This window comes from Plectropomus leopardus, chromosome 22 (assembly GCF_008729295.1).
Source record: "Plectropomus leopardus isolate mb chromosome 22, YSFRI_Pleo_2.0, whole genome shotgun sequence".
Taxonomy (NCBI): domain Eukaryota; kingdom Metazoa; phylum Chordata; class Actinopteri; order Perciformes; family Serranidae; genus Plectropomus; species Plectropomus leopardus.
This window is the reverse complement of record NC_056484.1, coordinates 23,400,305-23,415,737: the sequence shown is the minus strand read 5'-3', so window position 1 is coordinate 23,415,737 and position 15,433 is coordinate 23,400,305. Positions and strand designations below refer to the sequence as shown.

Here is a 15,433-nt window from a genome sequence, read left to right as displayed (position 1 = left end):
ATTTATTATTATTATTATTATTATTATTGTTATTATTATTATTATTATTATTACTGTTATTTTCATTTAAGTACATAAGTCACATAGAGGTAATTATGTATAATGCTGACATTTTCTTGATGTCAACATTCAGAGGCAGACATTTACTGAGCATTGTTACATGGCCTATGTTAATATGCTGCTGTACTCTCCACTGCTGCAATATTATCCAGTTACTACCATAACATGCAGAGCCGATTTCATATTTTTTTGCATTTTCTTTCATTTATTCTTGCCTTACCTTGTAAAAAAACATATTTTCACTTTCATTTATATATAATTAATATTTGTGGTGTTAAAAATACATACACAGCAGCCTGGGGGTAGCTAATGTGCTATATACTCGTAACAGGTAATTAAAAAGGCCGCCATGGTCATTCACAGATTCATTCATGTAATACTAGACAGGTCAATCAGCTTCACCTTCTGTTTTTCAAAACATACAAAAAAAATATTTATTTTTGTTTTTGAAGTGGGCCAGTACTGCCTCAGATATCACAGTGTACAGATATGGTATGATTAATTACACGTTATCAAGAGCTTATTATCTTAAAAAAAAATTAAAGGAAATTTTCATTACATTTAATTCATGATGTGCAAGAATATAAGAATGTTTATCGGTATGACGCTTGTGCAATGTGTTAGCTACTGCCATCATCAGCTCCAGAAAAAAAAAGTTTAATTGTTTTTGTCCATCCAGTCAAATGAGCTGCTAGATTTACCAGCTTTACGTGGAATTTTATTTGTCTTGGGTAATCAGGCAATCCTTATTGTTGAGTCCTGACATTGCAAGAGGTTTTAATTGAATGTTTTTAACAATGGCTAATAACTAACCCATTAAGCATTGGTATGTGATCTATTCAGCATTATTGAAGCTCTCAGCAGGGTTCAGACTGGCAGGGGCAAGTCAACTCAAAGACTGTCAAGTACTTTTTCAAGCACTCCTTTGTAGTTTCAAGGATGAAACTGGTACTTTTGCAACCATCGGTCTCAATGTTAAGAAGCAGAATTAAAGTAATGCCGCTGATGTTCCGGTGGGATTGTTTTCTCAGGCTGGAAAAACATCCTAGCATTGGGATACTGGTGTTTACCAACCCACTGGTGTTCATACAGTCATACGGCATTACACATAATTCAAAATACAACAACAAAAAAACAGTATAACTATTTTTTTTAATTAAAAAAAGAAAAAAAATGCAAGCATCACCATTCTTGGCTTCCTAGTTTAAAATATTTTTCTACTACTTTTCATAAAATAATAATTCTGTTCTCCTCATTATTTTATTGACCATTTGAGCCTGAGTAAATTGACTTGATTTCTTTTAAAACGTGGGGAGAAAGCATTGAGCAACTGAGGAGGAAATGACCCAAAATTGGTAGTGAAAAGTGTAATGTATGTAAGTGAAAATTAACAAAAAAACCGAAACAAAAAAAACCACAAGAAATCAAGCCAAAAAAGGCAGATAAAAACAAGCAAATAACCTGATAAAAACTGCTTAAAAACCATAGAAATTTTGTAAAATAATTCAAAATATATAATATGATAATTATAAATATATTTATCTAGTCTCTGGATGTTTTTACCTATAGTTTTTTTAGATATATAATTTTCTAAATTGAAGAATTTCTTGAAATTTGTGGGATATTTCTTGCTCATTGCCTTTTTCCACATGTTTTTGAAAGAACTCAAAGCAATTTGCTCAGGATTCAAAGGGTTAAATACATGTGAAAGGTGTCTGTATGCAATTTTCAAATGGTTTGAGTACTTTGTAAAGACCAAGATACAAAACCATCACAATGTCAGGGTTCCCCAGTGCTTACATTTCTGAGTGCCAAATTCAAGTACTTCTAACACCTCAAGCACCTTGTATGAACCCCATCTTCATTATTATAAAGTCCAGACTAACTCGTTATGTACAAGGCCTAAATGATATAAAAAAAAAAAAGTCTGCTTCAGTGAAAACTTGTTATCCAGCATTAGCTATTATAAACTATGAAATATTAAAGCTCTGAGTGCAAAATCAGCAAATACAGTGGAGGAAAGTGAGTTTGAAAACCACTCACCTCTGTCTGTCCCTGTCTGCCGGGACCCCCCTCTTGTCTGTCCTCTTGTGGACAGGTGTGTGGTGCGGCCCGGAGCGGTGTGGGGCCGAGGGCTTATGTCCAGTCCCGGTCCAGGCTGGAGAGGCAGCAGTTTGGCCATACTGGGTGAAAGTGGTGTGTGTGGGGAGAGAGGCAGGAGGAGGACAGCAGCGTGATTAACGACACTGAGTGGTGACTGCGGTTGCTAGTTAACACTTGAACATGATCTCTCTTTCTTCTCTCTCTTTTTCTCTCTCTCTCTCTCAGAGTTGAATGAGCTGTTGATACTTGTTAGCACGCCACACTGTATTCAACCACGCAGTCTGCTTTTGTTGCCTCCACTCACTATTGTCAAACCCAGTTATCTGTCACCATGGATGCAAAAAAACAAACAATCAAAACAATCTATCAATATATCTTATTTTTACATGTTCAATGTATAATATATAAATGTATGTAAAATATATAATGAAAGGTCACAATTCATGTCAGGTTATATATGTCAAATGTGAGACTTTAGAATGTTTTTATTTTGAAATTCTACATCAGGAGGTCTTGATACTGTCTGAGTGACATCCTGAGGTCTGTTTGTGGTAACAGGGTGTTTTTTAAAGACACTCTTAAGTACGTCTGAAATGTATTCTTTGCCTTTTAACACAGTCTACACATTCATACATTTTTACCAATAAATGTCCATGACTTTTCCAAGACTTTGAGTCAAATTTTGAAGACAATACATTCTCTGAAATGATCACCAATACTTTTTTATTACAATATAATATCTTTTTAAATACATATTTTAAAAAAAAAAAAAAAGGAACAGAACGGGATAACAAATGAAAATTAAAATATAACTTAGGGACCATTCATATTATTATTTATGCAGGGTGGGGATCTAAAATTCGGAGACTTGTCAAACAATTTTTTTGTTAGTTTTTATTTTGTTTTGTTTTTATTTTTGGTGATATTTAGAGAAAACCTGCATTTGATAGTTTTCTTACAAAAATAACAAAAATTACATAATTTACCACAGCCAGAAACAAAAAACAGAAACTATCGTTGGAGTTTTAAATTTTAATCAGCACTTGAACACGTCATGTGTTATTCTACAGGTCAAAGACTTTTCCTAAACTTTCAAGGTATATTTAAATTTCTAACACTTTTTAAGGTCTAAAAAACTGATATTTGCAAATTTCATGACTTTTCCAGGTTTTTCATGAACACACGACCTTGTGTTTTCTTTGCTGTTAATCTGAATAATTAACACCACTGAAGTCTTAATGCAGTTTTCATTATTATTTCAATATATTACCTAACATTACCCATTTTTTACATTTATTAATGTACAATAAATGTAAAAAAGGGTAATATTAATGTACGTTTTCATTTTTTGTATATTAATGTCATTCATACATTTATTACTGACTTGCTGAATAAATGTGATTCATAAGGACAACGCTTCCGTTTTGATTTAAGCGCTACACGCGCTTACCGTAATGTCTTCTATATGCACGCACCTCAAAAACAACACGGAGGCTCCTCTGACAGAAGTGGGTTTGACAGCAGTCAAAACAGTCGTGAAAAAGTAAACCTAACATTTACATTTACTGAAGCACCAACGTTCTGCTTAAATATCTGTGCTAGTTTTTTTTTTTTTTAATGTTACCTTATACACCTACTCCCCTACATTTTAGAGGCAAATATAGTATTTTTAATTCCCTTAAATCAATCAGACAGCTATAGTTGTCAGTTACTTTGTAAGAAGATAAATATAGTACGTTTTATTCCCTTAAATTCATAATACAGTTAGTGTCAGTTACTTTGAAGGAGATAAGCTACAAACAACTTTACACTTCCGCTCAGCTCTGCAACGTTTTTTCCGTCATTGTTCGGTTTTCGTTTAGCTAGTTTAGTGAACACAGCGGAGCATTAGGCATTTCTCGGGAGTTACTGGAGACCAAAAACAGAGTGAAAAGAGAGTGAAAACTGGACTTACATTCTTCAGGTGGCAACAAACACGGCTTGAAATGAATGCTAATGTTGTGTGTGCCGGTTGAATCAAGGCACCTGTTGGCTAACTACATGGTTAGCTGACAAGTTATGGATCTATGAAAAGTTCCTTGAGCGAATCTGGGTTTCCTAGGCCAACGAAGGTATGACCCGCCCTACTCTGCCTCTGATTGGCTGTTACTCGTTACCTTCGTTGGTTTGATTGGTTAGCTTTAGACAAGCGTGAGATTTGTTTCTGGTGCCTTGAAGTGGACAAATCATTTATTGCATGATTCAAATGCAGAGCTTGTTATTTGGTTGATGTGCATTATTGTATTGCTGCAGCCTGGGATATTTCAATGATTAACAGCACTATTGATTTTTATATATTATTATTTTTTGTGCAGTGTCAAATACTCACACTCATACCGCTCTGCACACAAAATGCACTTTTCAACTTTTAGACATTTTAACCATTTAAATGCCAGGTTTTTGTTATGATGCCACTATGTTTTGCATCTCTATGAAGCAGCTTTGTGTCTCTTTGTAGTCATTTTGTGTCTATTTGTGGTCACTTTGCCCTTTTTGTAGTTGTTGTGAGTCTCTTTATGTTCCTTGGCAGCTGTTTTGCATCTCTTTGTAGTTCTTTTATGTCTGCTTATGGTCATTTTATGTTTTTTGTTGTCATTTTGGGTCTCCTCCAGCGTAGATAAAGGCCAGAGGAGGCTCTTAACGCTTTGGGCTCCTGGGCCTGTGCTTTTTAGGCCTGCACAATAATCCATCCATGACCATAGGTTACTTGTTTATACCAGACAAAGGCTGTAGTAGCAAAAACCCTTGTGTGTATTGATTAGAGCATATGAATTCAACTTATTTATTACTCATTTGTAAGAAGTTTGTGGTATTTATTCTTTCAGTCTTTCATAGGTCCAAAGGATTTTACTACGTCTTCAGCACTGCCAAAAACCATCCTTGTTACTCTACCTTAATTAGACATATTGAATCATAGACAGGCTGATTTAAATTGTTACAGATGGAATTTTAGGCTTACATGTCATCTGAAGTATCTATGCACGTGTGCTTACACCCTTACTTGTACCTTAAACATTTGCAGTTAAAAGTTGTCTTAAAAATCCTGTATGTTCATGTGCAACCTGTTGGTTGCAGCCCTGTATGTTTCCAGTTTGAACCATATTTCATGTCCTGACCAGCCTGTATTTTATAATGGTAACAAAACCCCATTTTTGCAATTTAAAAGGTTTTAAGAACAATCCTTCAAACACTGAAGAGACCCAGACACAGCCATTAGATATTGCCTGAAGACACAACTTTAATAATAAACCAGCAAGCAAAGCATGTAAAATACAACGCAAGATGTCCAGGAAACAGAGACAGGCATGTATAAAAACCCAAACAAACCATAAAAGTGGAGATGGGCAGCTGAAGCCAACGGCTGTAAACAGAGTGACGGAGAGGAGGAAAGAACAATGGCAGGAGAGAATGAGCAGCCGTAAAAGAGGCGGAGGGACCACAGTGCCGACGTTTGCATCCACACAATAAAGACATTCACAAGTGTCTGGCGCGGGGGGGTCTGCTGGACTGGAAACTACTGTGGCAACAGGGGAGAGGTGCTGCACCGGCTGGAGGTGATGTCTCAGCTTAATAGTCTGAGTAGCAGAATACAAAACAGTTAGAGTTAATGCTGGTAATGGGTTAATACTCTGCTCTCTCCTCTGCTGCAGCCCAAACCTGACATCTCTAACAACAGAGAGAGAGAAAGGAGGCTGTTCACCCATCAGTGATCATGTGCAGCACGCTAAGAGCCACATGTAAATGCATCCAAGATGCATTAATGTGAATTCATCTATCTGATGCAATCTCTCCTCTTCCTAAGTGTAACTGTCAGTTAATCTATCTGCAGCCTGCACAGGGTCTGTGATAACAGCAGCTCAAGTGACACTGATACTAAGCAGAAATTAGCTGTTGTTCTTCCTGTCACATGCAAAGTGAGAAAATTACTCTATCAATCCCGACACATGCTGAAAGACACATGCTGTCTGATCCCTGATCAGAACAACCTGTGACTGATGAGTCAGAGCCTGCAAAGGCAGTATTAGCAACCTAGTTAACCCTTTGAAACCTGCGCAAATTAGCTTAATTTCTCTCAAAAACATGGAAAGGAGGCAAAAACCAACTTGAGAAGATATTACTCAAAATAGCACAAAATTTGTAAAAAATAAATGTAAAAATATAATATAATAATAATAAAATACAAGAAAATTACCTGATACAAGCAAATAATATTTCTATAACATCATTTTAAATATATAATTATGATAATTATGTATATATAGTTGAAGTACCAAGTTGCCCTATGCCTTTTTTTCATGTTTTAGAAAGAAATCAAACCAATTGGCTTAGGGTTCCAAGATTTAAATACTTGTGAAAGGCATTTGAACTCCACACAGGAAAACTGATGTTGATCCAAGTTTGAACAGGTTTAACTATTGTTGTGATTAAACTGCTAAAGAGCACAAGTTATTCTTCTTCTGGTGTTTTTCTAGCTTCAGGTGCTCAGGTGCATTACCAACATAGACTGTATAATAAAGTTGGGTGATATTGAACTGCAGTGGTATCATGGTATACCAGGGTATTTAGACATCCTGAAGGTATGTTTTTCAATACCATCATAAATACAGGTGTCCCTCTTTCTATTAAACTCATTGTATGTAGTGCACAGCATGCACCACCAGAGCTCAGTCTTTGGTCTCTATGGGTGGAACAGGCAGCTGAGCTGAAAGATGCAGTGACACCTAGTGGTGGAGGGAGAAGTTACAGGACTGTAAACAGCTGGCGGCAAGCAGGCTTTTGAAGTGCTCATTTATCGCATAAGTTTGGTTTTAATTAGTTTTTAATGCTAAAAAAACTGAGTCTGACAGCTGTGTGTGCGCCAATCTGTGTACTTGCGTTCAATGGTGCTGCTCATGATTGGTCAGACAGTGGTGCTAAAAAGATTGCTACTGTGCAGACTCTGGCTCCAAATGACATTACCATTATAAGGCCATGTCCAAGATATTTTGGCACAGTGGGAGGAAGTGGAGAGCGTCATCCATTTTTTCATACACAGACTAGAGGATGACTTTCATACGCCTTTAGCTTTCTGCCTCCCCTGCTCGAGCTTTTCTAAACTTTTCGCTCACATATATATGAGCACATGTACGTCTATGTGTATTTGTTCGTATGTATGTGAATGTCTTTGTGTACATATATATTTGATAAAATTGTGTTTTTAATCTATCAACATCCCCAGTCTTAAAATCCATCTGCAAAGACCTTAAACATTAAAGATGGAGGTCTTTAATCTGCAATTGGGGACGGTACATTATATATTATCTGTTTGGCACAGCTGCATCCGTAACTGAGCAGCAGCTGCTCATTTTAACCACCCAGAGGGTATATATATGTTTTATGATACACAGTAAATACAGTGCAACTGCAGATTGTGCCTCAAATGCTGATAATGTAACCATCTTGTTTGTGCATGAAAGGTAAAATCTCAAGAAAGTGTTGAGGAGTGAGAAAGCTTCTCCATAGGCCCCTCAGAACCTGTGCAAATTGGTTTGGCCCTTTCAAAAACATATGAGGAAGGCAGATAGCAATTATACAGAAAAAATACCCCAAAATAGCAAGTAATTAGTAAAAAGTAACAAGAAAATCACCTGAAAATTAACACACAAAAAGAAAAAAAAGGTAAAACTGAGGAGGAATTGGCTTGAAAAGTGCTAAAAATGTAAATGCAATTAACATTATAATAGTTTTCTGAAAAATATTTTCAAATACTTTTGTCTCTGTCTCACTCTGTTATTCTTTCTTTTAAAACTAATTTTCAGTTCATTTTCTTGTCAGCTTTTCCTAATTTCTTGAAATTTGCTATATTGCTCATTGCATTTTTTTTTTCAAACCAATTTGCTCAGGTTTGGATGTTTTATTTGTGGAATTGGGATTAGAATATCTGTCAAATTATTCTGATGGTGAAGATAAAACCCTTGTGTCCATCTCAGTGTCAGATCCTGCTGTGATATTTTTTATACATGAAAATTCAATGTTGAATTAGAGATCACTGACAAATCCATGAATATGTCAAAATCACTCTGAAAACCATTACACATTTTGGAAGAACTCTCCTCTCTCTCTCTCTCTCTCTTTCTCAAACACACATCATGCAGCCATACACACACATATGAAGCTCACATGTAGGTGACAGTCAGTGACAGAGGCTGAAACCCTGCAACACTTTGAGCTAAAAACAAAAAAAGAAAAGAACAATGATGAAGGCCAACAATGTCACAGCTGTGACAGTGAGCTGCTGAATGGATTTAGGCGTGATAGGCTTCTTCCCTACAGGTTTGGCTTCACCTCTCACAGTTATCCTACGTGCTTCTGCTGGCTCAGAGCCACCGCCGTATCAGGACAACTGCTAATGCACTAAGAGTCAGGGTCTGACCGATATACGACTCACTGAAGGCCAGATAGGAGGGATTCTCTGAGGGAAGCTTGTTCAGTTTGAATAGAACCACCTTATCTATGACCAGAGGTGGGACCAAGTCATTGTTTCACAAGTCACAAGTCTTTACACTCAAGTCTTTAGTCAAGTACGGATCAAGTCGAGACTGAGATGTTCAATTTAAGGTCCCAAGTCAAGACAAGTAAGTCTCAAATCAAGTCAGATCCCTGGTCAAGACAGGCAAATCCCCAATGAGATACCAAGTCAAGACTGACAAGTTTCAGTTTAAATCCCAAGTTAAGCCTGGCAAGTTCCAAATCATGTCCCAAACCAAATCTCTATAGTCAAGGCAGGGAGGTCCCAAATCAAGTTCCAAGTTGAGTACCAAGTTAAGATGGACAAGTCCAGCTTCCTCTCCAATAAACTGGTGTGTGTGTGGCCTGACCTACAGAGCGACTAACATCTAGTAAAGCAGTTTGATTGGCCTGGGCCTCACTGCATCCTGTAGTGTCTCAGGATGTTTCAGGAGGTTTATCCACCTGACAACCAGAAACATCTGAGAGATTACTGAAGCTGTGTAGAGCTATTTGTGGCTGATCAACACCACAAATAATAAGTCAGTCAGTGTTAACATTTTTGCCTTTAAATCCAGCCTGACAACACTTCTCACTAATCAGTTCATTTCTAGCATACAGAGACCTTTACAGACCAGAAACAACAGACAAAGCTTCTTCGCCTGGAAGATGGTAAACATTACATCAACACAGTGAGTTTCTGAACTGGGTGTTTTTTTCTGCCCTGACATTTTAGTAATTTCCAGTGAATTTCAGTCACAAATATTTGCAGGTAGTTTAATAGCTGTTATTGACGGCCTGTTATGAACATGGCAAGAATGTATGAGATTTTGAAAATATATGTTGACTAATAATTTAGCTCAAAAGTTATCTGCCTTCAAACATCGATATCGGTCCAGCCCTGGTCAGTATATACACATGTACACACACAGCAGTGGGGACATACTGTGGAGGTAGGGGTTAAGGGAGGTTTGGTTTCACTTTCAATTTCAATAAATCTGGATTCATTTTGATCAGTCTGTGAGGGTGCTTTGACTTATTGAGACAGATTGCATTGTGGAAAAGTCTTGTAGTGTGATCCCACTGTCGGACTGCACCGTTAACCTTCAGACTGGTTGACTGAATGGAGACGTGGGAGCGTGGTAGGAAGTGTACACTTGTTGACTGTACTGAGATCAGTGGGGGGAGAGACGCGGCACAGGGTGAGGGCGGGGTCAGGTGCTCCTCACAGGCAGAAGTCGAAGGTCAGGTCGGACTTGCCCATCTTCTGTCTGTACACAGTGTCAAACTTCTCATTCATAGACACTGTGAAGACGTCCTTCCAGAGACCCGCACGCCCTGCAGGAAGGACACACAGGAAGAAGATGGACTCTTAAATATTCATAAAAGTTCAGTTACAGCAAACAAACCCTGATAATCACTCCCGACTCCGATGATCACTTCCCTTTTGAATGTGATGGTTTTTTTCTACACTTAACCATGTGCCCAATTTGCCTTAAAGTAACCACCAGTACTTTTGTTGCATAATCGTAATTATGTGTGTTTGCTGACGTCCTGTCAGTGGTTGCCATTTGCTTTTGTTGACATTCCGGCAATAGTAGCTGACATCCACTTCAGCAGCAGACGCAGAAGGATATTTAGAGCATAAAATGTCAGTGCAGAAGTGCAGTGACAAAGCAGCGATACATGTTTACTTCGGGATAAGAATGTGTCAGAGATATTGCTGTCTAGTCAAAACAACAGATGGTCAAACAACACTTTGTCCAACTTATCATAAAATTGATTGTTTTGGTTGTTGTTTTCACTTGCATAAACAACTGTCCTCGCAAGATGCAGATAAATACTGAATGTAAACAGGGACTCTGTTACTGCATTGCTTATATCTCATCTGACTTTTTTTTACCCAGAAACTAATTTTTAGTGTACTATAAAGCTGTAAGATGAGAAAGATGGTTCGGCTGGTGGACAGGGCTTGGTTTTCAGCTAAACTGATTCCTACATGGCGTCACAAAATGGGCACAAACTTTCTCATTTTACAGTTCAACTAAAACACAAGAAACTTATGCTCCAGAAAAGGATAAGCACTCAATGAAGAACCTAGGGTCACTAATAAGCAATTATTACTTAAATAAAAAGGCCAGAGAGCAGTGATAGAAAAGAAAGAAAGACGAGGCAGACTAAAAACCAACCCCGCCTGATCGGGCTGAAAGCTCTGCCACCTCCTCCTCCCCGTCAAACGGACGGGGAGTTCAACTAAACACAAGAAACTTGTGCTCCAGAAAAGGATAAGCACTCACTGAAGAACCTAGGGTCACTAATCAGCGATAATGTATAAAATATAAAGGCCAGAGAGCAGTGAAGACTAACACGTCTTTGGGGTCATCAGGTGGGAACCTCCTTTCATCAGTGTTACACTTAATTGGTCCCACAACACCTCAAGGAGGCTAGGTAGTGAACTCTGGTGTCCCAAAGCCACTCCCCTAGTGCCAGCTCTCACTGCTCCTGCACAGCCAAAACAGCCCTGCCACCTTCAACAGACCCAGATTCCATTTATGCAAGCTCCAGGGAGTGACAGTGCCGATACTACCAGACACAAGGTTAAGCTAAGCTGCTACATGGCTATCACAGATACAAGGTTAAGCTTAAGCTAACACATGGCTATCACAGGTACAAGGCTAAGCTAAGCTAGCTAAGCTAGTTACCACCACATGGCTATTACACCCCAAATAGCACTGCCACCTTCAACAGACCCCTTAAGCAAGCTCCAGGTAGTGACAGTACCACATGGCCATCACAGATACAAGGCTAAACTACACTACCATAGCTATCACAGATACAAGGCTAAGACAAGCGAACACATGGCTATCACATATTCAAGGTCAAGCTAAGCTAACACATGGCTATCACAGATACAAGACTAAGCTAAGCTAGCCAAGCTAGCTAGGCTGGCAATCACATGGCTATCACAGCCCAAACAGCAATGCCACCTTCAACAGACCCAGGCTCCATTTATGTGAGCTCCAGATAGTGACTGCTACCTTCCCTAGCACATGCATCACACTTGGTTATATACTACAACTCACATACAAGGCTCAAGCTAAAGGAAATAAGAATGAATTGGTAGAATAAACAAACAAAGTTACTTGGGTGGCAGCATAGTCTCACAAAAAGAGACTCAAACAGGCCACTTCCACTCCTAAATACCGTCACACTTCCTGGATTTTCTCCTGAGAGGACTGATTGGTGGATCTCTCCACCTTGAAAATATGCTTTCACTAATTTGACAACTATTCCCAGCACCGTAAGATACTCAAAAGCACTCCAAATAAGGCTATGTGGCACTGAACCAAACACGTTAGCCAGATCTAAACATACTACATGCAGGTCTCTTTTCTCCCTCTTAGCTGCCTGAATCTTGTGCCAGATCATGCTAGCATGCTCTAAGCACCCTGAAAAACCTGGTATCCTTCTGCACCATCGAATCTATGAAGCTATTCCTTTCTAAGTAACCAGCTAATCTCTACGCTACTACACTAAAGAAAATCTTCCCCTCCACATTCAGGAGATAAATCATCCGGAACGGGCTAAGACCTGAGGACTTCTTCTCCTTAGGGATGAAGACATGCCCTGCGCCATGCTCTTGGGATAATTTGTTTCTCCCAAACTATTCTCAGACAAAACTTCCACAAAAACTTAAGGATGTCAGATGCACTTTTATAAACCCAGTAGGGGACTCCATTAGCCTTTGCACGCCTAACCACCTCAACTTCTTTCCACCTAGGTGACCTAACATCTAACTCCTGACTTATCTCTCCTAATGGAGGCATATCAGGTGGAAGACCTCCACTCCTATTCTCCTCTAAGTATGAATAAGTCTTTTTCAAACACTCTTTAACCTCTAGCCTTGTTGCCTTAAGTTGCCCTCCTTTTTCCTGATTAAACAAACCTTTTGCCAAAGGGGTCCCCGAAAAAAAGCTGTCCTTGCATATTCTTTTTTCCTCCCTTTTTTTTCCTAAGATGCTCTGCCCTTCTAAGTGCTGCCAGCCTGCCTCTCAACTCTTCTTGCAAAACACTGATTCCCTCCCTCTCTTCGTCTGTAACCTTTTTCCACTTATAGCTAAACAGTACACTTAAACATGTCTGAAAACATTAGAGTCAAGATACAATGCAGTAAAAGAATCTGGATTCATATTTGATTGCTGCCCATAGCTTGACAGTTTGACCACAGTTCAGGAGCAGTGATTGACATGATTGACAGCTGTGTTAGAGACTGCTCGACTCTTATTAGAGGTACTATGAGGAGACAGGAGAGCATGATTTGTTTTTGTCACAGATTATCTGTCTCGTGGTCTACTTCAAGGATATAGTAACATTTACAAAAATAAAACTTAAAAAAATCATATTGTTTTTGTTATTGAAAAAAAAAGTTACCAACTGTAGCTTTGAGTCACTTAAATGAACATCTAGCGAAGTAATTCAATTTCCAGCACAACTGGATTTGTATAAGATGGCTGCTTATCTTATATGAGTAGTCCTTTCATCTTTTTAATCTCTTTTAATTCGTTTTTTTAATTTTACAGGATTGGTTAATTCTTTACTTACAGAGAGAAATTAATTATTTTAGTCCCGTCCTGATTTCCAGTTTCAACACAATCAGTGCATCAAAATGAGGATGCAAGATGTCCTCAAACTGCTGTTTTAACATGCAGTTGGCTTTAAGGCCTTAAGTATTGCTTCAGTGCTGAAACAGTCTTTATAGGCCCTGTTCAGGAGTGATGACAGTGTTTTTTACTCTTCTGCATGATGAAACCCACATGAATTCTGATGATTCATGGGACAGTTTGAGCTGCAGAGTGAACGCTGCCTGACATGGCTCTGACTCACCTGCTGTGGCCTGTGTGACACATCAGACTGACAGCTGTCAGCTGAGTGTTAAGCCTATAGCACACCAGACACCAGACTCCCATGCACTAAAAGAAAAAGAATTAGATGGAAAACTGAAGAAGAAAAAAAACAGATGACATAAGTAAAAACACATATGTAAACATCAAATTAAATATGAATGATAACATAAACCGAATTGAATAATTTCAACAAATTAAGGAATAAATATCAAAGACATGAGACATCAACAGACTGGGCCTGCAGGTTGAAATGCACACAAATGAAATGCGGTCTGTGGTGTACATGCAGCATGTAGCCACATGGTGGTGCTCATCATCTCAAACTGAGTGTGAGAAAACCCTCATATCTTTTGAAAGAACTGTAACACTGACAGATAATTATAGAAGCCTTAAGTATTAAAAAGTTAAAAAAAAAAAAAAAAAAACAGTAAGAAATAAATAATTATCTGAATTATATGAAATGCTGTATATATATATGGCAAAATTTACAAACTTTCAGCTGTTTCCAAAGAATAAGTCAAACAAGAACAACTTAAATAGTTCAACACAACTAATATTAAAAGAGATGTCACAGATTTGACACAAAATGCCACTTTCAATGACTACTGCAGACTCAAAATGATTCAACCCCTTTATGGCCAGGGTACTTAGAGGAGCACTCTTTTGTTGTTATGACCTGCTGCAAACGTAATGCATAGCCAGACACCAGTTTCTGGCAGCATTCCTGAGGAATCTTATCCCATTCCTGTTGGGCAATGGCCTCCAGTTCACTAATATTCTGGGGTTTGCAGGCTGCAACTGCCTTCTTCAAATCCCACCAGATATTTTCTATGGGATTCAAGTCAAACGAGTTTGACGGCCACTGTAGAATCTTCCAAGACTCTGAAATCAAACCTTGGTGGACTTCTACAGACATACTGCTGATCCATAGGCCCGAAAAGTTCCACTTTTGTTTTATCACTCCCCAGAACAGAATCCTAAAACTTCTGTGGCCTATTTATATGGTTTTGAACATAATGGAGCTGACTTTTCTTGTGCTTATGGGTCAGTCATGGTGTGCGCCTTGGAGTCTGGGCATGGAGACCTTCAGTGTTTAGTATGCATCTTATTGTGCAAACTGAAACGCCAGTGCCTGCTGCTACCAAGTCTTGCTGCAGGTCTTTTGCAGTCACTGTAAGGTTTCTGACTACCTGCCCACTCAAGAATCTGGTGGCTACAGTTGATAACTTCCTCTTTCTGCCTTGTCCAGGTAGTGTAGCCAGTGATCCTTGAACTTCGAACTTGCAAACTATGCCTCCAACAGTATCTCTATGAACATTCAGTGCCTTTACTATTTTTTGTATCCTTTTCCTTGTTTGTGCAAGTCAGTAATCTCTTCTCTCGACTTTTTGGACAATTCTCTTGACTTAGCCATATTTCTGACATGCAATCAAATGTCACTATCAACAAACTCTACCCTGTCAAGGTATTTGATGTGTTCTAACTCAAGCACACCTAATGCAACTATTAAAGCCCTTGATTAGTTGCATCTGGTGTGCTTGAGACAACATCTGATTTACAAATGTGGGTTGAATAATTTTGACACTGCAATAGTCATTAAAAGTGGCATTTTGTGTGGAATTTGAAGAAACCACTTATAATATTAGTTGTGTTGAGCTATTTAAATTGTTCTTGTTATTTTTGGATTTTGCAAACTGTGGCAATGAGGGTTGATTGGGTTGGCCCCTGCCTCTTAACGCTGTGCTCCATCCATAATGGTGGGTAAAATGTGTTATTTTGTCCAGTGTTTTGGTGTCAGGGTTTGATGTGTGAACAGTGTCTCATATATAATCGTCCTGCTT

At 38.5% G+C, this 15,433-nt stretch overlaps 2 protein-coding genes across 2 annotated transcripts in view; both read right to left on the bottom strand.

Moving 5' to 3' along the window:
* The window catches only part of efcab6 (EF-hand calcium binding domain 6), a 73,647-nt gene extending 69,445 nt beyond the window's left edge, over positions 1-4,202 (bottom strand). Inside the window, exons 1-2 of the mRNA XM_042510927.1 lie at positions 4,118-4,202; positions 2,104-2,243 (exon numbers count right to left, since the gene is read on the bottom strand). Coding sequence (XP_042366861.1) covers positions 2,104-2,242 — 139 coding nt within the window. The 5' untranslated portion in view covers position 2,243; positions 4,118-4,202. The remainder of the gene's footprint in view (positions 1-2,103; positions 2,244-4,117) is intronic.
* A 3,861-nt stretch (positions 4,203-8,063) lies between these two features.
* Positions 8,064-15,433, bottom strand: part of sult4a1 (sulfotransferase family 4A, member 1) — a 28,830-nt gene continuing 21,460 nt past the window's right edge. The window contains exon 7 of the mRNA XM_042511569.1: positions 8,064-10,026. Within this exon, the coding sequence (XP_042367503.1) occupies positions 9,914-10,026 (113 nt within the window). The 3' untranslated portion in view covers positions 8,064-9,913. The remainder of the gene's footprint in view (positions 10,027-15,433) is intronic.